This window comes from Merops nubicus, unplaced genomic scaffold (genome assembly GCF_000691845.1).
Source record: "Merops nubicus isolate BGI_N331 unplaced genomic scaffold, ASM69184v1 scaffold18258, whole genome shotgun sequence".
Taxonomy (NCBI): Eukaryota; Metazoa; Chordata; class Aves; order Coraciiformes; family Meropidae; genus Merops; species Merops nubicus.
Window position 1 is genome coordinate 34,500 of NW_008626549.1, and position 23,139 is coordinate 57,638.

At 38.9% G+C, this 23,139-nt stretch overlaps 1 protein-coding gene across 1 annotated transcript in view; it reads right to left on the bottom strand.

Moving 5' to 3' along the window:
* Positions 1-1,433: 1,433 nt before the first annotated feature.
* Positions 1,434-23,139, bottom strand: part of HMGCLL1 (3-hydroxymethyl-3-methylglutaryl-CoA lyase-like 1) — a gene marked incomplete at its 5' end in the record, with an annotated part of 47,572 nt that continues 25,866 nt past the window's right edge. Inside the window, 2 exons of the mRNA XM_008946058.1 lie at positions 1,434-1,547; positions 5,763-5,888. Coding sequence (XP_008944306.1) covers positions 1,434-1,547; positions 5,763-5,888 — 240 coding nt within the window. The remainder of the gene's footprint in view (positions 1,548-5,762; positions 5,889-23,139) is intronic.

The window sequence follows — 23,139 nt, forward strand, 5'->3', positions numbered from 1 at the left end:
TTTTCTTAAGCTATGCCAATTCTAAACTACAATACTGGCTAAAAGATCTCAGAAAAAGGGCTCTTTTGAATTTCAAAGGCAAACTGAGACTCAACTGTAACTTGGCAGAGTTGAGTTCCAGACAAAAGTGATTCAGCCTTTTTCTTCTTTACATGTAATTTTTCTTTCATCTTACCTTTTCCCAACCTTTCATATTTTAGAACAAAACTGAGAATATGGAGAAAGATCATAGTCCAGAGTTTCAGATTTTCATGTTAACAGGCTATGTTCAGAAAAAAATATAGATCAAGGTTAAGTACACAGAGAATTACAGAAGGATCCTGCAGAATAAACCAATAACAGTACTGACGTTTTAGACTGAAAAAAATGATGATAAATTAATGGCACATTTGAAAAGTTTATAAAAAGGATAAGGCTCTTTGAATTTTTCCATTATTGATCTGAAAATGAGAACACAGTTCACTGGCATCTTGCTGTACTAAGACATTTAGGAACAGTATTACTGTCAGTAGAGCACAGAGAAAAATTATGTCTAACTTTTCATGTAAGCTAGTCCAGCAGAATATTATTATCCTCAAAAAGTCATTACTTATAAGCCAGAATGCCAATTCATAGACTACAGAATTAAAAATCTAATTGTTTCATGGGTCCCTGGACAAAAAGATAGCCCCTTCTACCCTACTACTACCCTGAATGATGGTTGTAAACCTTGCCAATTTTTAATTGTGTCACATAATTAGGTTTTAATACAGTTGATGAAAAAAAGCAACTACAAAAAATTTAACATATGTAACAAATAAGGAAATTTGCATTAGCTTTGGAGGATCTGGCAGGCTGCCATTCACCACAAAGTCTTGGAACAAGATAAAGTCATCCATAGCTTAACAGATGTTAAACAAAACAAAAATTAAAAAGTGCTATTGCTAAAAACTTCTTACAGTGAATTCAGATTTCACTCTGTGTTCATAACACAACTGACTTGACAAAAGAAAAGTAAATCAGATAAATAAAACACAGAATAGAGTGGCCATACACATTGTGGGATCTCAAAAACTACTGCAAATATTTGTACTATTCTAAAAGTCATCTTGATTAAAAATTAACTATGTATTTGCTGCTTCTATCCAGTTTTCCTGGGAAAAATCTAAAATTTAATTTAAAACATGGTAAAGTGACCTGGGTTTTAGACATTTTTGTTATCTGTATAAGTACCAAGCACAGAGTTCTGTACTACAGTAATTTACTTTTTACTTACAGGTCAGACAATTCTTCACAAGACAGTACAGTACAATAACTCTTCCCATAATAAAATGTTTTATATGGGTACTATTTTGATTATCTTCCAAAATGGTCTTCTGAGATTTCTTTTCTTGACATAAATGTCCTCGGTCAAGGTAGATGACAAATCAAATTAAGCAGCAAAAAAAATCCATTTAATTGATAGTTCCAGTATTGAAGGAAGCTTGTGCAACTTTTGAGTTTGTTGTCTTGTTCAAAGCTGTACAGATGAAGTTTCCAGCTTCCATCACTTTATAAAGATTTACTCCCTAAAAAAGAGGTGAAAAATATTAAGAATAATAAATGCACATGTTGAAAATGCTTAAAGTCCAATTTTTTTTTTTTTTTGCCTCATGGTCTAATTCCTGCAAAGGACCTAACTCATGTCATAGGTCAATAACAAAGATCAGTAGAGTTACAGTGACTTACACAACAGTCACAGCTTCCAGTTGTTTGGAATTGACTCCAAACACTTTGACAGTGATTCAACAGCAGTGGACCAAATACTTAACTAGTATCTTTCAAACTTAAAAGAATCTGGAATAACAACTAGAAGAAGTTGGAAGAAAAATACAGTGTCTACATATGTGTTGTACTTATTTATCACCCAATGATAATAAACTTCATGCTTACAATTATCTGATTTGCAGCTCAGGAAAATGGAGGAAACAGTATTGGCAACTGAGTTCTGTTCTTTCCTTCTTGAAAAAGTTCCTTCCAATGCAAAATTACAATTTACATTGCTAAAAATTGCAGCTGCATGATATGCCCTTGCTAATAAAAAGTTCCTTAAACAACCAACTGTTTTTTAACTAACATAAGATACCAGTACTGCTTGATTGTTAAAATGGAATCAGATCCCTGATTAAAAGGAAAAAAAAATACTTCATTACTAGTGTCCTGGATTACTCACATACAGTAAAAGTTTAAAGCTTGTGTAAGTGATGTAAGTACTTGCTCCAAAGATTGGAATTTAGAAGCCAGCAAAGTTCCTGTAGAAAGGCTGCAAAAGGGAACTTTGAACTATCTGAACTATACTGAGCAGTCACATAAGCCTGGGAGAAGTGTGCCCCCCAACATTATCGAGTTGCAGCGGAACTTTAATACATTAGAGACATATTGCACCAGAAAGACACTTATGGATTTATGCATTAACATTGAGATCAGGACCTGATTTAGATGCTTAATCCTTTAATTGGATCTAGCACTTATTTCCATGTTCTACAGTAAACTTTGCCTTCTTCATTCTTGGCACTGGCTAAAAATGTTAATGAGAATAGAAATTACTTCACGGAAATGTAATAAAAAACATTTCTCAGTTGAAAAAAAAATGCTTCCAAGTTTCCAATCAGCTCTAGTATTTAGCACCATCTAAAACATTGTTCAAAGACATTCTTTTATAACTGTCTCATGTTAATACCATTAAAACAAGGGTTATTTCTGCTTATTCTGTTTATCCTTTATTGGTCATTACTTAGGTTTAGTTTGTAGAGTGCTATTGCACATAACATAATCTGAAAAATTCTTGGAGCATCTGTGCTTTTTTGCCAAGAAGAAATGAGAAACATACCACCTTAGACATACTTGGTAGTTATATTTTGGAAGATGGCAAAATAAAACCCCCAAACTGTATAAAATCCACATTTTCAGTGTTGTAACACTGAATAATGTGATATGTGTTGATAAGAAACATATGTTCACAGTTCACACTCATTAATGGAATATGAGCATCTCTGTCTTTTACATTGCATTTCTTATGTAAGTGTTGTGAACCAAAGAGGATTACCACGAGGGCACAAACCCCAGCATTCATAAGCATGACTCTCAGATGGGGATGGGAAAAGAATAGTGACAGGTTTGTAAGGTTGTTGAGTAAAAATAATACGTCTTCAAAGAGATACTCAGAAATGTACTCAAGGGTACTTCATAACCCCTCCATATATGCAGAATTATTCCTTTACACCAAAGAATGAAACTGTGAAACACAAAGACACACACCTTTTCAATGCCATCTATGAAATTGTCTAAGTGCCTGAAGACAGAAAAGCTTCTGCCAGAATGCGAAGTCCTTTAACTCCCATTGACTTCAATTAATCAGTTCTCATTCAGTATTCATAAACACCAAGTCTATTATCTCTCTGAGCTTCTGTTTCAGTGTCAGTACTGCTGAGCTAACAGTACTTAGCTGCTTCTCAGAAAGGCTTATTGTTTGCCAAGCACTTTGCAGACAACATAAGCACAAATACTACGACTGTAATCATACGACTTGTTTTTATAGAAAGTACATTTCTCCCTATGACGTTTCATAAGCATTAAAGATCTATGACATAATTATCTATCCATTAGCACAGTACAACCAATAAATTTCTTTGTCGCTGAGCTCTGCTAGAAAAACACTTCACATTTAGCCTGTTAAGAGATTCATTTCACATGTCACTTCTTGGTTATGTGTTCTGAAGAACCGTATAGAACAAGCATCAATTATTATTTTGATGTATCTAGTCAATCTGAACTCAGTAATGTACACTTAAATACTGTCAATCCTTTGGTTGACACTTTAAGTGACTTCAGTCAACAAAATGAACGCTTTAGTGCATAGCTAAGAGGAACATGAGAAAGCACTCCTTGCAAATGGACAGCATTAGTAATTATAATTTCATTTTGTGCCATTATACAAAAAGGGACATATTATTAGACTTTTGCAGCAATGATTTTACAGAATTGGTCATGGTACCCAAACCAACCAGCACTGAAGAGACTAAAGTTCATATATTAAGAAAAAAATTTTGAGCCTCCATGTCTCTCATCCAGTAAACCACTCTTTTCTTAATGGGCCAGAAAAAGATCAAGGAGCAAAGCCTTGTGTTTTGCTATTGCATAATTTTTTTTTTTTTAAGGGAATACTGAATGTTTGATAGTAAGATCCTTACATCTATGTGGCCAAATTGTTTAGAACAAGACAGATGCCTGTGTGGATGCCAGATCACATTGACATATTAATAGATCTTATCAATAATCATTTAACCAAGGTATTTTTATTTGATTCCTTTTGCCATGAGACAGTTGGAGAAGTTAATGGGTATTACGCCCAAGGAAAGACTATACAGAAAGCCTAAGTCTAAGTTGCACAGCAATGTAAAGTGAAATGTATGATTTCTCCTCCTTATTCCAAGGAACTGTGTTGTTTCAAAAGAATAAATACCTTTTCCATGAAAAGAGCTACTGCAAAGCACGTATGAACAGTTCAAACCAGAGCCCATTTGTACAATGGACACTTGTGACTAAATGTGTTCTAAACAGGTATCTGACATCTACCCGGAATGCCTTCAAAAGCACATGAAAGCAGATAAACATTACTACGAACTCTGTAAGGTACTGACTATGCTTTAACAGTGCCAAGGGAATGTACAACTCAGAAACAAGTTCTAAGGAACTTTGTCTGCATGTATGCCACATTGAACTGTAACCTATAGACAAGTGATAAGCCACACAGAAGTCAGATTTTTACGTCTCGGACATCAGGCTCTTCAATTTCTTCCTGCAGTAATTTAAATACAAACCACACACGCTGCAGTTTTGGCAGCTCTTTTATGTGTTCTCCTTTGAACTTCACTCTGAAAGTCCCTGTCTAAGTTAAAGGTAAAATCATTGTCTTGCTCGAGTTGTACAAACTCATTATGCCACATTTCCAGCACAATGACTACCAACAGGAAGATCAAAGAGCACATTCTTTGGAGAAGGCAGCATGACTTGGTTTGCAGGAATACAGAATAATTAATATGTCAACCAAGCCAGGGATACTAAATTTGGGCTCTTGAAGTGTGGATGCTCACTGGTAAGGTTCATTAAAGTGCAGCTCAGTGTAGATAAGCTGCTTTGCTCTCTCCTCCAGGAACAGGGCTGGAAATAAAAATTACTGTGAAGCCTGCTAGCCAGTAACAGATTTTGTACAGTTTTGAAATTTATTAAATGGGCACCTAAGAAATAGTAATGTCCTGTGCCTGCACTCCAAATTCCAGATTTTTTTTCTACTTTAAAGCCAGAAAAATTGACAAGTAATTAATAAGCACTATGAACCAAATCCAAAGCTCTGTGAAAAAAAGCTGAAGTCCATTCAATTTTTCCACTCAGGAGCTTATCAGCCTTCTGAGGCAATGTCTGCAGTAGTGATTTTTTTGTGGTTACTGACAGAGCAATGACTCAAAGCAATTGCTACTGAGCTCCTCATGGCTCCAGGTAGGGAGAGGGGGTTATTCAAATTCCTGTCAAATATGCAAACCAGTTCAACTCCAAATTGCTAGGGAAGTCATCATCATTCTTCTTATTTGTCAAGCCACGTTAAAGCACTGAGTTTGCAAAAACTGCTGTTTGCTCCCAATATTTTACCATACAGCAGAAGTAACTGTCAGGTATGTATTGTATGTTTTCTAGAAAAATACCTTTGTTTTCCTTAAAGTTCTAAGTAGAAAGTAAAAATATCTTACTGTATTGATCCCAAGACCGTTAAGCATGTATATCACATCCTCTGTGGCTACGTTTCCAGTAGCACCTTTTGCATAGGGACAACCACCCAGTCCTGCAACAGACGAATCCACTACAGCAACTCCCATCTGGAAGAAAACAACACAAAAATGCAGCACTGGCACAGAGTATTATTTATAATCATTCATAAATAGCACACTATACATAAAACACATTTCTCCACAGATGGATGTGTTCTTCAGAGGAAATTCCTTATAATGACCTTAGTCCTGACACCTTTATAAAGTGAGACTCTTCACATGTAGGATGTGCAACAGAGAACTAATGGTCCTGTGAACCATTAATAACTGATGGTCCTGTGAACCATAATGAACCTGTGATTTTGGCAGATAAGATGATTGTTGCTTTAGATACAGAGTTTTACATCTTTTCTCTCTTTATGCCTCTACACATTATATTTAAGTATCTGTACTTAAGATGTATTCTCCCTCAATTCCTGCAAAGGCTTACATGCAACCAAATACAAACACAGTATTTATTCATGTGTAATTTTAAGCATCTGTATAAGTCTTTGCAAGTTGGAAGTCTTCATATTAGCATCTGATACATGGGTCTTCCAAAAGATTTTGGGCCATTTTCCCCCTAATATGTATTTTATATTACTATCTATTCTTCCAAAAAGAACTACCCTCTTAGCATTTTTTTCTTCTCTTTTTATTTTTGTCTTTATTAGAGACTATGAAATCATCTTGTAAATAATTTTTTGTTCTTGTAGAAGACTACAAGGTATTTTCACCCTGTGTCAGTTTTGGCTAAGTTTTTTTCATAGTAGCTGGTATGGGGCTATGGTTGGGATTTGTGCTGACAACAGTGTTGGTAACTGAGGGATGTTTTAGTTATTGCTGAGCAGTGCTTACACAGAGTCAAGGCCCTCTCTGCTTATCACATCACCCCACTAGCAAGTAGGCTGAAGGTGCACAAGAATTTGGGAAGGAACACAGTTGGCACAGCTGACCTCAACGGACCAAAGCAATATTTCATACCATATGACATCATACTTATCATATAAATCTGGGGGAAGAAGGAGGGGAAGTTCAGAGTGATGGTGTTTGTCTTCCCAAGTAACCATTATGCACAATTGAACATCAGGTTTGTAACTTTTATTTTCTTCCTATTGCATCCAAGCTCCTTCCCTCTCCTGATCCTCTCTTTGCGTATTCATGATAAAGAATCGTAAACTAGTTATCAACTCTGCCCAACAGATAATATTAAATTTCCTAAGGGATAAAGCCTTCCCTGGGAGATTGGTCAAGGAGGGCAAGGAATTGAACCTATGATTTCCACTGACTTGTTTAGTGATCTCTTGCATACTCTTCTTTCTGTGATTAGGTTTTAAAATAAAGCTGAAACTGGAAAACTCTTTTTTTTTCTTCCTGTTTTAACATTAGGTATATGATCCAGGACACTGGTTCTCCCTTGATAGAGAAAGCTCTTCAGACTTCCTCTAGAAGAAGATGAGATGCCTCTGGAGGCATTCAGACTCTAATCAGAGGCAAGCAGTGATATTAGACAGAGAGACAGAGCAAAAGGTCTCTTAGATGTGAGAAACAACATACTTCCAGCATTAAAAGGGTGTGTCTTCTAAATGCATTGTGTGTATATATATATATAAATTTCTTTACGCTTGTATAAACACTTGTGATGCCACCACAATCTGCATTTGCAGTGCAAGTTGTGTAACACTGGCATAAATTTTGCTTATTTTTTTTTGCCAAAAGTGTTTGTGAATACCTGGAGGTGTATGGGATACCTCAGCAATGTGAAGGTAACATGAAATGCATGTCTTTGTGTAACACATCCTATATTCTCAGGCAGCCTTGTTTGAGTTAATTCAAATTGCTTCCAGTAGAAGCTGGAGTACGCTCAGTTAATTTAGCCTAATGTAGATGCAAGAGAATAAAATTTGATGCCTTCCACTGGCTAAGCAGTGGGAGTAGTAACCTCCAGATGATGGATGGTGATAATTGCTCTGTCTGCTTAACCATCAATGATTATGACTAAACTGAACGGAGAAAGTCTGGGTACAGCTTTACACTGGTAACATCCTTGGCACAGCAGCTTTCATTTCAGGACACTTAAACCATTACTTCCCAGAAGCAATGTAACAAGTTTGTCTTTATAATGTTATTAACATCAGGATGGATTTGCCATTTTAACATTCAGCCGGTTGTAGACAAGGTCTCGACACGGTGTATACAGCACAGCTCTTCTGACTGACCTCCAACTCTGACATGTCTTCAAATCAGTGCTCCTAACATGCAATGAGTGGGTGTCCCCACCTTTAAGATCCTGTTCTTTAAAGTTCTCTCCACAAGACTTCTGACAGATGTCTGCTGCAACATATTGCTGTGTCAGCAGCGGGCTCAGCTGCTCCCTCTGCTCTCTCATGTGGTACGGGCAAACAGAACGTGTTTGTGGAGTCCCGTGCAGAACCACTACAGCCCATCGCCAGTGTGGCCTCATTCAAAAAGCCCTTAAATAATCCACACTCCAAGCTCCATTCTAACAGTGATAAAAACAGATGTTGGAAAATATCCTTCAGCAGCACTAATAACTAATTTGGGGGTTAATATTACAGCCCAGCCTGCCTAAGCACAGAGTCTGAAATAGCACCTAATAAATAACTTCTCTGCAAGTTTGAGCAGCTATGAAGCTGTTTCACTTTTGTTAGCCATTAAAAGCGTAAGAGGCTCTAAAAGAGAAGCTAAAATTTGACCTAATGTGTAAAACAAGGCCTCTTTCTTCATCACATGTCCAATATTTGTCAGCCTTTTACAGGAGATAATGAGTTTCAAGCCTTTCAGCAATCTGAGCTTGCAAAACATTCACAGTCAATACGAGATTTTTAAAAAGCCCACAATCTCTTTGTCACTTCCTGACAGGCACTAAATTGTGCTGAGATTCCTGAGAAGTTGCACGGCGGCTATTTCGTATGATATGTCCTAGATGAGCACTCACTTATGGATGGATGTATGGATGGATGTGTAGGGGGCTGAACAATGGCTTGGATTCCAGGACAACTTAAGTGCTCCAATCTTTTTTTGACACTTGCGGAGTTTTGATAATCATGAAATTCCTGACAGTGGTTCCTGAATACCTTCCAAACTTTAGCTTTGGCTAGCCTCAGATTACTCTCTAGAGAAGGCAGAAGACTTTTTGCTTTTGTCCCATGCTAACTTCCTAATTCCCCATTGAGAGAGCAAAGAATTAAATTCATCACCTTTGTCAAATAGCCAGTTTTAACAGGAAACCATTATTGCCAGTGAATAATAAATGCTTCATGTTTCTCAGTTTGCTTTACTACCTCCCCATAACTTCTTGTTGGGACAGTCAGTCTCCTTCCTCACTGATCTTTAAACCTGGCTTCATCTGACGGAAGTTTAATTTTGTCCCTCTCTTAAAAACGGCAAGGTCAGCATCCAGTAACTCCAGGGGTGCATGAGATATAAATCAGAAGCTATAAACCAGGTCACTCATAAATTAGGATTTTTTTTTTTTAAACTCTGAGATTTTGGAATCATAATATTGAGGCTCCCTGGTATGCATTAAACAGGAAAATATTTGTTGTGCCACAAAGTTTAGGGTCTTAGGAAGACCTACACATGGTAAGTCAAAGGCTGTCCACACAAAAGGCAGCACAAGACTAACACTGTTTAATCCTGCAGCCCTGTCAGTGCCTAGCTGGCACTCTTGGCATGGTGTGGTATTGTCATACTATTGTGTCTCTTCTGGCATCAGTCTGCTTCCCAACATTGGTACATCATCAGGAAAAACACCTTCTCCTGTAGAGACAGCCACAGATATATAAATAACTATGCCACCAACGCTTTCTAGGGTGTCTGTACCCACAGAGACACCTCCATGAGTTACATTGTCAGGTTGTCTAAAATCAAGGCTTGCCTTCCTCCTTTATTTCAATAAGTCAAATGTATGTAAATAAATATTGGTTTAGTATTTGAGCAATTAGAAGCATAAATTTCTACATATAAGGCAATAAAATGGGACATCATGTCTCTGTGGAAAACCCTGAAAGTTAACTGCATTTCCTTCATGCTTCTTTTTATCTCCATTCTTGCTAAAGATTAATGCATCACAAAAGAAAACACGGCTTTTCCGAGTTAACGCCATCACTGCTGACCACAGGGTGTCACTGTTACACTAAAATCTACATTTTCCCAGTTCAGCTAGAAAATTAATTCATGCAGTGAAAAAAAAAAAATTAAAAAAACCCATATTGAGATACAAGCAATTTGTGGGCAGACATGCTGCATAAAATAGGTTAATACAGCATATACAACGTTCCTTTAACTTAGTGAACACATCTTTTCATATTGCTACTGACACATTTATTATAAGCAAAGCTGGCAATGACATCTAGAGTTAAAGTTCCCTAACACTTTCCATCATAAGGCCCTACTTCCAGTTGTTTATTACTTTGTCAGTCTTCGACTGCTGGAGCTTATATTTTCCATGCCTTGTCTCTGCCTCAGGCTGGATTATTTTGGAAAGTTTTAGTGAAAAATGGGGTTGGCCACTTCCGAGAACAAGGTTTTCGGAAGAAAAATGCTTTGTTATGCTAATATTCAATAATTCTAACACAAGCTTCTTGGGGATATTCTTGTAGCTTTGCACTCTTAAATTTGGTGCAGGAGGAATACTGACTTTAAGAGATCACTTGGTCTGGACTTCATTATGAGCTTAGGAAAGTTCCACCTCATTGTCAGAAACTGGTCAGTCTGCTTAGCTAAAATGCCTGAGGGTCAAGAGAGCAGCAGCCGACCATTCTTCTTCCCTCAACCTCAACAAAAAAAAAAAAGAAGTTTCTCTGAAACTGAGCTGGAAAGCCTCTGCCTCTGGCTGACAGTACATGACCTGCACAGAAGGCCTCTCGCTAGCAGGCTTGAACAGCTGAGATCTGTGTTGCCCATCCAGCTTTTCAGCAAATGTTGATGGATATTCAGGCAAAATCAACGACATTAAACATGAGACTGGTCTTGAGATTTTGAAAAGCTTACAATGTCCTAATAAAAATCCTACACCATAACAAAATTAATATTGGGAAGCAGGTGTTCACAAATCGCTATCAGTATTGCCTATGTAGGCTTATTTTCCTCCTTTTCTGATTGTGTGCACTCTTTTATTTACAAGACACTAGAGTTTGCTAATTCGAGGCCGTACACAGTGTGAGCTGCTCCTTTGCTCCGTTGCTAAGGATCACAAAACCTGCAGGGGGAGCAGAAAATACATTTCAAGGTCCTGTTGAAACCCATGAAGATGCAATGATGATCAGAGCACTGAGTGACATTCCAGTCCCCCTCCTCTCCCCAGGCAATCCAGGGTATTGTCAAATTTCCCAGTTCAGCTGCTGTTGCGATGAAGTAAGTAGTTATTGCCCCAGATGCTCTTCAGCAGAAGTTGCTGCTCTCAACCTCTGGTGGTTTAATAGTTTGTCTACTTGCTGTGTCTCATGAAATCACCTGATCTAGAAATGAGGGATACTAATTTTGTAGATTTAAGTTTGGACATAATCAGAAGACCAGTTAAAACAGGTAGAGAAGACAAGATAATAACCTTGGCACCTAGAGGGAAAGGTGGAACTAAAAGCAAAGGGCATCTTTGGAGTAGGCAGGGAGAGAACCATCTAATCCAGAGGTTTAACAACTGTGCCAAGTTGTCTGTGGCCTACATGCAGCCAGGTTTCTGTCACATGCTACATGCCAGTGTAAGCGAATAAAAATAAACTGAGGGATTTGAGTGGACAGGGAAGACAAAAATATTACGTAATATTCCACTGGGACTGGAGGAAGCATATTCAGAATCGCTGACAGTGAAGGTCCAATGAAGAAAACAAAATCTACTCACTTTGCACGGGATGGCTCACAGAGGCTAGCCAGAGTAGAGATGTACTCCCTACCATAAAATGGCTGAATTATAATGGCTGAATTATGTGATATCAGCTGACAATGGGTTGAATAAAGGACAGAGACATATGTAGAATCAACATTTGAGAGGCAGGCTGCAGAAAGCGCACTTCACTGTGAGTTACAACATCGAAAAAGGACAGACTGCTACTATGGAGTACCAGTGAAAATGGCAAATCTGACCTGAGCGTCTAAAAAGGCTACTTTTTCCTACATCAGGGAACATACAATCTAGTTCATCTATCTTAGTTAACTCCTTCTACTGGTATCTATACCACAAATTCTTTTCAGTCTTGTTGTACAGTCCTGGTTAGCTTCTGCCAGCTCCGAACCCTTCCAGTTACTGGAAGACCAATTGCTGTTGATTTACTCCATGGCTTAAGCTGGGTGGCCAAAAATGTGCCTGGAGGTCCAACTTCCCTCACTTTGTATAAACAGAACACTTTCAGTATAATGCAAATCCACCAAGTGGCAGAGGACACTAGCTTGCACCAATGTAAGCAAACAAGAGAGGTGGCTGGCAGGAAACGACTATTTCTCTTTTTAAAAAAAGAGTAGCAATGATGGCATTTATAAGAAAGCTGGGAAAATAGAACAGAACTATTTTCACTCCACTGTAGTATTATGGTATGTCAGCATCAGGGTATCTACGGGAACAAATGGTACCAGCATTCAAAAGCCCATCTGACTTCAATTCATCCAGAGCTCTCACACAGAGGCACCTGACTCCCCTAGAGCCAGGAACATCACTCACCCACAAAAACCACTTGGTTTTGACTTTCCTCATATTATCTCTGAAATTGCATCCATTTGCCACTCAGCAAAAATGGGGACCTCCCGTGCATCCCCAGGGATCATCTCCAGATGTGCTGGGGAGTCCTATAGAAGCATCAGCTCCTTGTCTGGGGCTGATCATCCATACAACATGTGTGGTCCTCACAGTCTGAAAACCACCACTGGCTCCTTGGCACTGAAGCTGAGGAAGCTCAATGGACCAACATGGATGGGGGGCCTCAAACATGTTCAGGAGTTCTAATGGGTTCTTTGGGTGTCTGAAAATGTATGCTAAGGTCTGTCTCTTCTCTGTCTGCTTCTGTGCAGCTTTCTTCAAAGAATGCTAAGGCAGACTAAAGCTGAGACCACAGTTTCAGTTGTTGGACACTAAGGTTGATGACTGTTACTTCTAATACAAGGACATTTTCTTCAACAGTTAATTCAGCTTCACCTAGTGCATAATAAGCTTTGACATGAAGAGTAAAAAGTTCTTTCAGATATTAGTGATTTTTAGTATTGTTCCCACTCACATCTTGACAACTAGACCTGCACTTGTTTCTCCTGGATGTGATGGTATACAAAGTGAGGAAGCAGTTGGTAAATATCCCTTCAATCCAAATCTCCTTTGTCTCTGCCACATACCAGAACATCTGCTGATGGTTTTGGCTACTATTCCAAACATGATGGCAGTAGTGACATATTAAATGATCTGTTGCACATTACAATTTAAAGTAGATGACATCCTATCTCATGCTTTCAAGGCTCTTCCTCTGACTTCAGTAGGAAACTGAACTATTACAACTATTACAACATCTTAATTTCCATTTCACCTATTTAATAGGAGTCAAGCTAGGCTAAACTCCACTTCCCCCCCCTCCTACCCCCCCACCCCTGGCCTTAAACCATCTCAGAAATATTTAACTGAATTTAGAAATTTAGCAGATTCAGCACTGGAGCTAAAACCAGCCCATATGCACATTCAAACACAAATACATTCAGTAGTCAATCAGTGGTCCTATCCTACCTGGGGCTCAGTTTTTCTCTTCACCTTCCTTTTAACTAGATGTCCTAACTATTGGATAAGGTGGGACACCCAGGCAGCAAACCCCAAAACTCCTGCCTATGGCTTTTTTCTCACTTGAGACCCAAACTGCGCTGTGTTTCACAAACACTTGGCAGCTTCTAAACGGAAGACCCTGCTGAAACTTAAGTTTTCAGCGACTTCAGAAAAAACCCTCTCTAACTTCATCTTTGCCCCTCCACTTTTCAATGAGATCTTGCTGCACTTTCAATCTCCTTTTGCAACAGTAAGGTATAAAGCCCTGAGCAGCACAGTTCAATTTCTTAGAAGAGTCTGGCATTTTGTACAGATACAGCTCTCTGGAAGCTCCTCAACTGCACCAAAGTGGACTGGACTAATTCTTACTTTATTGAAATTATTCTTCACTGAGAGTTTACTTGAGCAAAGGCATGGACCTCAAGACTGTATCATCACTATTATTAGTTCTAACTTGCAGTTGGAGTTCATCGATTTGATTCCTTTTGCAGATCTCAATAACAGTCAATGAAGCGTCAGAACTCATTAATAAGAGGGCAGAAAGAAAATTACCTGATTGTATCAGAGAACAAAATTTTTTGGTTTGTTTTTTCTTTTCTTTTTTGGGGGGGAGGGGAGGAGGGAGAGAAAGCAACAGCTCTCTTAGCTCCTGAGGCTACTTACATTGCAAAAGAAGATACTTCACATTTTCTAAAGGAAGTCACACATTTCCAACAGGGTACATGTGTTACAATAATATAATTTGCTTCTCAGAATGGGGAAATCACGTTAGCTTTCATCAAGTTTATAAAAGTGTTATCTTTATGCCTTATTGTAGTTGTTCAGATTAATTTAAAATGTACTACAAGGATGTGCAGAATTTTGAATTCTAGTTTAATTGTTCCATAATAGTTTCATGGTATTATTTGCATTTTATAATAATATACACAGTATAAGCTTCATATACACAATACATAGTATATGCTCATAGCAGCAATTTTCTAAGGTGAGAGATGCCTCTTCTCACTTCTGGAGATATATCTCACAACAGAAATGAAGTACTGTGTATCCTATCTCAAGCTGAATAGATGTGTATTTCCATCATTCACTATCACTCTGTAGTAAATTTGAAGTCTAGGCCAAAATAATTTGCACGGTTGATACTGTTAAATAAAACCTGCACTTTTTAATTTAGGCATAACTACTGTTTTGAATCACTATTCATTCTATTTTCATAATCCCCTGAGTGAAACAATACTTTATTCTATTTTAGTATATAGGACGTAAGGAAGTTCAGAGATTCTGCTCCCCAATATTCATTGACAAAATATACACAACATAAAGAAAAGCGGATTGCCAAACATGTACAGTAAACTACCCTTAGAAAAAACCTCCTGGCATTTACTACATCATCTGAATTACACAGGTGCATATCCATCTTCTGCCATATTTGGAAAATAAGACCTGTATTCTCCATTCAAGTACCTCTAACTTATTTACAGCTAGATCTGGAGACTTAATATTCATCATCACAAAGTATAAAGCCAAATGTCCTCTTTCTTCAGGAGCACCAAAGATTAACAGATTAGAATGTTTTCCACATGTCCATTTTACTGTCAAGAGAATATTAAAGAAGTTTTCCAGCTTCCGCAGCTCAGCCAGATGTCAATGGATCCCACAGTGAAGCAAAATTGGCAGAGTAGCCTTCTCATGACCCCAGCATTGTTTTATCAAGGATCAGTTTAAAAGTATAAAGGGCCATTTCTTGCTGAGATCTGTAATGTTTTTCAGCCCTTTTCCCCTGCAATTACACAAAAGTGCTGACTTTGTTGAACTACTGATACGCAGTAGTATTTCTTATGACTTCTCTCACACTGTGCTGTAATTGCTGTTTGTGTTGGCACAAGAAAAATACCACGTCTTGTTTCCACTGTACATTTCCGGACTCTGGTTTCAGTAACATCAGTGTAGGATATTGTACTGGGCATATGTTTTGTTGTGTAAACATTAACTGGTAATTTACTCTGTCAGTCTCCACAGTATGGCCTCTAATTACCAGAGGTTGAGGGGCTTCAGATGGACATTTTTTTTAGAATATTTACAGTACTTACACTGCTGCTTTTTTTTTCCTTCACTGGTATCTGTGTTCTGGAAAAACATTGCAAAGGAAAAAAACGCAACCACCTCAAAAAACACCAAATGAAACCCAACAACACAACCAAATGTATTCATTCTTGCACACTTCATTCTCTACAGGAACTAAAGACTAGGCTCCCAATTAGTTATGCGAAAGTTATGGCAATATTGGACTAGACATTACATTATAATAAATTATTAGATATATCTGTTTTCCTTCAATTTGGTTATTCCTTTTTACATCTTTTGTAACAACCAAAAAAGTATATTCTTTCCATCAGTACCTTTTTTTTTCTTAAAATTAATTCTCACTAAATAGTCCCTGAACTTGCAAACAGCTATGCACGTGCTTATTTTGATTCAAGACTCCAACAAATGTATTTACCAAATGGAAGCACTAAGGTCTTGTTGGAAAATACAGCATCTACTGCAAAGATTCAGAACCAAGGAGCAACCTCCCTTTAAGAGATCTGGAATATAAGTTTTAGTCACTCATCTACATAATTTCAAGCAAGCAGAACTTTCCATTTCAAGCTAAAATATGAGCAGAGTTCATATCTCTCTCTCATGAGAGAGAACTCTCTCATCCTACGTAGAGTTCCAGGATAAGATTAAACAGTTAATAATTACTGTTTAAATTAATTTAAACCAGAGAAGATGCAATCAAATAGGGCATCTTTTTGGACACCATAGGTAGAGTGAATCTTTATTTCAAATAAAGTTTTCACCATGATCTTCATCATACTGCAGGAAACTGAAAAAAACAAAAGGGTGACAGTTTCTCAGCTTCTGCTGTCCTGTTACAAGTGGATGAATTTTCTAATATTCATCACATTCATTACCACATCACAATACCTCCAAAAGAACCTTCCCTTCCAATACATTGGCTAATTAAGTAGTAGCATTAAGGTGGGGAGCCACAAAATGTAATCAGTTTTGCAATTTTTTTCCCCTTCTTCTGAATAAAATTAATTTTTAAAAAAAGGCAGTTGGAAATTGCTCATCCAATATATGTGCCAAGAGTAAAGCCAGAACACATCTTTTGTTTAAAAAGGCATTCAACTTAACATCTTATCTTTTGCTATAGATGTACATTATATTGTCTTGCTAAATCTACTTTTATTCTTTTTGCTTAGTTTATTCTTTAGAGGAAAATATACTACATCATATGAAAAATTGTTCCCTACTGTCGCAATTCTTAGTGAAAGCAAAGTCTTACTGTTATGAACACAGATCAGAGAAAAATCTTTCTTTCTAGAACTGTTTATTTTGTGCATTTGAAAAGACCCTGTGTTAGGCAAATCACATCATTTGCCTCTGACAGTCTGTCACCATATAGCAGTTGCACTAAGCAACAAAGGAGAAAAAAAATTAAATAAACAGGAAAACATGCAAGCTGGCAAAAATCATGGAGTATATAAAACTATCATCCATTTATCTTTAAAAATGACCAAAAAGGTTTTATTTCAGAAAGCCTGTCCGTTTCAATTTGTACTGTAAGATTTCAAAAGAAAAAAAAAGAGAAATGACAAATGAATTGACTCAGGAGACTGCTTCAGTGTTGCTTCAGCACAGCACAGAAAGAAAAGATGATTGTCATACTTTAAGTACTGCATCAGCTTTGGTTTCTGTCTTAACTGAAGAGTCATCTTTGACTTGTCCAACTTATGCAAATGGTCACTCGTTTTCATACAAAGAACCATCCAACACATCCTTTTAGAGTGAGTTCAGGAACTTCAGTCAGTCTGGTTGTAGTATCTCCAGATTTTCTGCCACTTAATCTACCTTAGGAAACACCTTGAGAGCTTGTTCAAAGCTGCCTGACGTATCTCAGCAATGGGAAGTAACTCCCCCTCCTTCACTGTTTGCTGGATGATAACAAAGTTGGTTCTGAGGAACCATAAATATGCAAGAGTGGCCAGAGGTTTAGTTCCACCCCCTCAGCACAGCTGTCTGTAGAGCTGCCCGCAAAGGAAGGAAGCATTATCCTGTAAACACTGTGCTTCCCTACTAGAGACACTCGGATTTCTGATTTCTGAGGACTCTTCCTGCCACAGCAAACTCCTCTGACCCTTTCTTGGGGCTGAAAGTCAGGTTCTGCGCAACAACCTCTTTTATTTAGGCAGAAACTAGAACAGACACCATTTGACAAATAATGAAAGGTAATGAAAAGAAACATTTCCAAGCAGGAAGCACTGTAGTGATTCTGTCCTTATTTCATATTTCTGCTCAACTTGAAGGAAAACTACTTCAGGGTAAAAAGGGAGGGGGAGTCTTTTCCATCAAGTAGAAAAATACATGTTTAAAAGCCATTTATCTTCTCCTACCTGATGTATACAGAGTTACAGCCTGATTAAAGCACATTATGATTATGGGGAGAATTTCTAGAAACAAGTCAAGCAACAATTACAGAAATAATTTATTTTCAAAATATCATGAAAGTTGAATGAGGAATTAAATCCTGAATAAAAAGCTGCTTTTAAAGGCATGTAAAATAATTGTATCCCCACCAAACTTTGGAAATTTTTCTTTCACAACAGTGTGTAAAATTACGTTTGAAGTATTGTGTGTTAGTTTTGTCACTGCACCACATACATTCTTAGTGTGCAGCATATAATTTCAAAACCAAGAGAAAGTTAAAGGAATAAGACTGTACCACAGTCAGTCAACAAGGAGACTAGCTGTAAACAGAGAGCTCAATACACAGCTACTGGCATACTCATATGTTCTAGATTAGAAAGTCTATAAAGCTATGCATCGTAGAATCATCATCCTCAGTGTATCTTAATCACAGGACTGAACAGGTGGTCTAATGAACATAAACCTAATATTAATCTAGAATATGTTTCAGATTACTGTTTTTAAAATATAGACAATACAGAAATGTAATGTAAGCTGGCATGTCAGCTATGTCAGTGACAAAGGCTGGCCAACATTTTCCACAGTCAGATCCTATGGTAAACTACTGAGAAATCTGCCAGTCTTTTACTGATCAAGCTGCTATCCTATGTGGATGGTTCCCTGTCCTGAACTACAGTGCTCTGGAAAACCATAGCTGAAATAATCCAGCTTTACAGAACTTCCATGCACACTTAAAATTGTCAAGCTAATAAACAGTGATGGATTCCTCAAGCTGTCAACTCCCATGTCTTGAATCGAAGACATGTAATTTGGGGAGTCCCATCTTAGCTGTAGTGATGGAAGCAGTGTACAGATGTTTAAGGAAGGCCTGTAACAGTTCTGCAGTGAAATGGGATGTCAGCAGCACACTCAGAGCTGACTACAACCTCTGAAATCTCATCTCTGGAGACATGCCTGAAGAGCCACAAAGAATGGCAGCAGAAGTATGTCTTTTGTGCTGTTAATACACAGGAACTTGTGCTCCTTCGTGGCTACGTATATATGTGAGACCAATAACCTAAATGGAATCAGTATTGGAACTCAATTGTCCACTGTGTGCAGCTCTTGCCACAGCACCTGGCACCGCTTTGGCCTGGGGTAGGTAGGGCTCCACCAAACAATTTCTGGCAGGGTCTGGGAACTAGAACCATTTATAGATCATTCATAGTTGCCCATCTGGAAGGGCTAACCTTGTTCTGGAGGGTGAGGATTTGATTTTATGACTGCAAGCTTTTCATCTCAATTGGCCTTACTGCCAGAGAGGCCAGGAGACCTTGAGACTGGAAACACGTTAAAGGAGTGATAAAGCAACTATAGGAGTGCAAAGCCCATTCAGATGTGCAGTCTGATATCTAAAATTAATGTGACAGCTCATACATAAATTGATGAAGAAATGCACATTGTGGGAGGGGTACCGGGATGGGAGAATGTGACAGGCTTGCAAGGATGAAGCAGTTCTGAGATGAGCTAGTTGTGTAGGACACTTATCTGTGGAAATCTCATTTCATTTATTGTGAAAGTTGAAAGGTGTGAGAAAGACAAGGAAGACATCATAAAACCAAAATGGACAGGTAACAGCTGTGGAGAACTAGCTTATCTTCTGTGAATGAGAGACTGCCTATGTGATACTGCATGAGGCACAAAAAACAACCTTCAGGCCAATGAAAACTTAATTTTCCAGAAACTTTCAATTTTTGAGCCTCTGATTTTCAGGAATTGAATCAAAAACTGCTGCAAAATAACAGTTATCAGTTCAGTTCCTGATTGCTACAGGTAGTCATCTCATCAAACCTGCAGCCAGCCATGTAGTCTTGTGTAAAAAAAAAAAAAACACAAAACTCAAAATACTGCCTTTTCTATGCATGAAATCCAGTTGAGGCACAATAGAAATATGCCTGTGGATTCTGATCACCAGTGTGCCTTCACCATATTTTTATGCATGCTACAAATCAGTGACTTCAGTTTTCTAGTGCTGTATTTTCACAACTCCTAAAAGTACTAAATATTTATTTTAAATTTGGCTTAGTATTTTGAAAACTATTTTATACTAATTTGTTCTATAAACACCTGAAAACCTTTTTTAAAAAGCCTTCTTACATTTCCAGCATTTGGAAGCAATTTGTTTCTAGTCCAAAAAAATGAATGTCTGTCTCTAACAGAAAGAGCTGGATTACTGCCCAGTCCACTTCAGAACTGGATGATGCTGACTCTTGGCCATTTAAATAGTCATGTTAAACAAGACACAGTTGGGATGATAAAAGGAGGTCTGTAAAAAGACTATTGCTCTGGCCATTTGGACTTACAGCTATCAACCAATGACCAGAAAAATAGCAAAATAGGGAAAAAATCAAGATAAGTGCCAGCGAAAACACTAAGTGAAGTAGGAGCGTGGTATCTGTTCACATTATTCTCCTGTCTTTCCAGGGAGCTGCCTGCAGGATATTTACTCTGCTTAAGCACTGATGGATGCAAAGAATGGCAAAAGGCTGCTACAAAGGAGAACAAAGGAGAGGGGACGTAGACACCAACAGACTGTATGGAGTGTTAGCCTCAAATGCACCTATAATCTGCTGGGTTTGTATCGACATTATATTCCATGCTGTTTTGTGTGAGCCCTGTTTGCAAGCACAACTTTGTAACCTTCTTATTAGCTGGCAAAAGCCAGGATCCTACAAGGAAGAAGCAGGGGCAGTAAAGTGGGATTACAACCCTGGATTTCAGGAGAGCTAACTTTGACCTTTGCAAGGATGTAATTGGAGGAATCCCATGGGTTAGGGCTCTGGAAGAGAGGGAAGCCCAAGAAAGCTGGTTAACATTTGAGCACCACTCCCTCCAGCCTCAAGACTGGTGCATCCTTGAGTGCAAGAAATCAGTCAGAGGAGGCAGGAGACCTGCATGGATAAGCAAGGAGTTTCTGGAAGAAGTCAAATGGAAGAAAGTTTACAGTATGTGGAAAAAGCGACTGGTCACTTGGGAAGAATATAGGAACATTGTCAGAGTATGCAGGGATGCAACGAGTAAGGCTAAGGCCCTCCTGGAATTAAATCTTGTCGAGGATGTAAAAGACAACGAGAAGAGCTTCTTCAAATACAGCAGTTGGAAAAGGGAGACTAGGGAAAATGTGGACCTGCTGCTGAACGACGGTGGTGCCCTGGTGACAAAGGACACAGAGAGAGTGGAGACACTGAATGCTGCCTTTGCTTCAGTCTTCACTGCTAAGGCTGGCCCACAGGAATCCCAGTCCCTGGAGGCAAGAGAGAAAGGCTGAAGGAAGGCTGTCCTTGGGTAAAGGAGGATTAGGTTAGAGACCATATGGGCAAACTGGGCACGCACAAATCTATGGGCCTTGACGGCACGCATCCAGAAGTGCTGAGGGAGCTGGCTGATGTTATTGCTAAGCCACTCTCAATCATCTTTGAAAGGTCATAGAGAACAGGAGACGTGCCTGAGGACTGGAGAAAAGCCAATGTCACCCCAGTCTTCAAAAGGGATAAGGAACACGCAGGAAACTACAGGCCATTCAGCCTCACCTCCACCCCTGGAAAGGTGATGGAACAGCTCATTTTGGAGGTTGTCTCTAAACATGTGGAGGAAGAGGTTATCAGGCGTGGTCAGCATGGACTCAGCAAGAAGAAATCAGGCTTGACCAATCTGATAGTTTTCTATGATGGCCTGACTGACTGGGTAGATGAAGGGAGAGCAGTGGATGCTGTCTGCCTCGACTTCAGCAAGGCTGTTGACCCTGTATCCCATAACATCCTCCTAGGGAAGCTCAGGACTTGTGGGTTAGATGAGGAGATAGTGAGGTGGATGGATAACAGAGCTTAGAGGGTTGTGATCAGTCATGTAGAGTCTAGTTGGATGCCTGTAGCTATCAGTGTTCCCTAGGGGACAGTACTTGTTCAAAATCTTTATCAGTGCCCTGGATGAAGGGACAGAGTGTACCCTCATCAAATTTGCTGGTGATACAAAACTAGGAGGAGTGGCTGACACACCAGAAGGCTGTGCTGCCATTCAGCGAGACCTGGACAGGCTGGGGAGTTGGGTGGAGAGGAACCCAATTAAGTTCAACAAGGGAAAGTGTAGAGTCCTGCATCACAAAAGGAATGGCCCATGCACCAGTACAGGTTAGGAGCTGACCTTCTGCAAAGCAGCTCTGCAGAGAAGGGCCTCGGAGCCCTGGTGGATAACAAGTTAACCATGAGCCAGCATTTGCCCTTGTGGTCAAGACGGCCAATAGTGTCCTGGGATGCATCAAGAAAAATGTGACCATCAGGTTGAGGGAAGTTCTCCCTCTCTACTCTGCCCTAGCGAGGCCACACCTGGAGTCATGTATCCAGTTCTGGGCTCCCCAATTCAAGGGAGACAGGGAACTACTGGATAGAGTCCAGTGGAGGGGTACAAAGATGATCAGGGGACTGCAGCATCTCTCTTACAAGAAAAGGCTGAGGGAACTGGGCCTGTTTAGCCTGGAGAAGACTGAGAAGGGTCAGTTATCAAAGTTTACAAATATCAGGTGTTATCAAAGTTTACAAATATCTAAAGGAAAAGTGTCAAGAGGATAGGGCCAGACTCTTTTCAGGGGTGCCCAGCAACAGGACAAGGAACAAACTGGAACACAGGAAGTTCCATCTGAACATGAGGGAAAACTTCCTTACTTTCACATTGACTGAGCTCTAGAACAGGCTGCCCACAGAGGTTGTGGAGTCTCCTTCTCTGAGGATAATAAAAACCCATCTGGATGCTGTAGATGAAACTACTTTAGCAGACAGCTTGGACTAGTTGATATCCAAACGTCCCTTCCAATTCCTACCATTCTGCGATTCTGTGAAAAGGTGAAATAAGACAGAATTGTCTTCTTGTAGTCTACTAATTCCTTTCCCTTTTACAAACTGTAGTTACAGATACAACAACTAAAGAATGATGGAGCAGAATCAGATGAAGACTGAAGAATCATTTAAAATAAATTCTCTGTTTCTTTTTGCATGGGAATAAGTGCATTCACAAGAGGAGAAAGATGCACAGTAATGAAAGCAACACTAGAATCCCTTT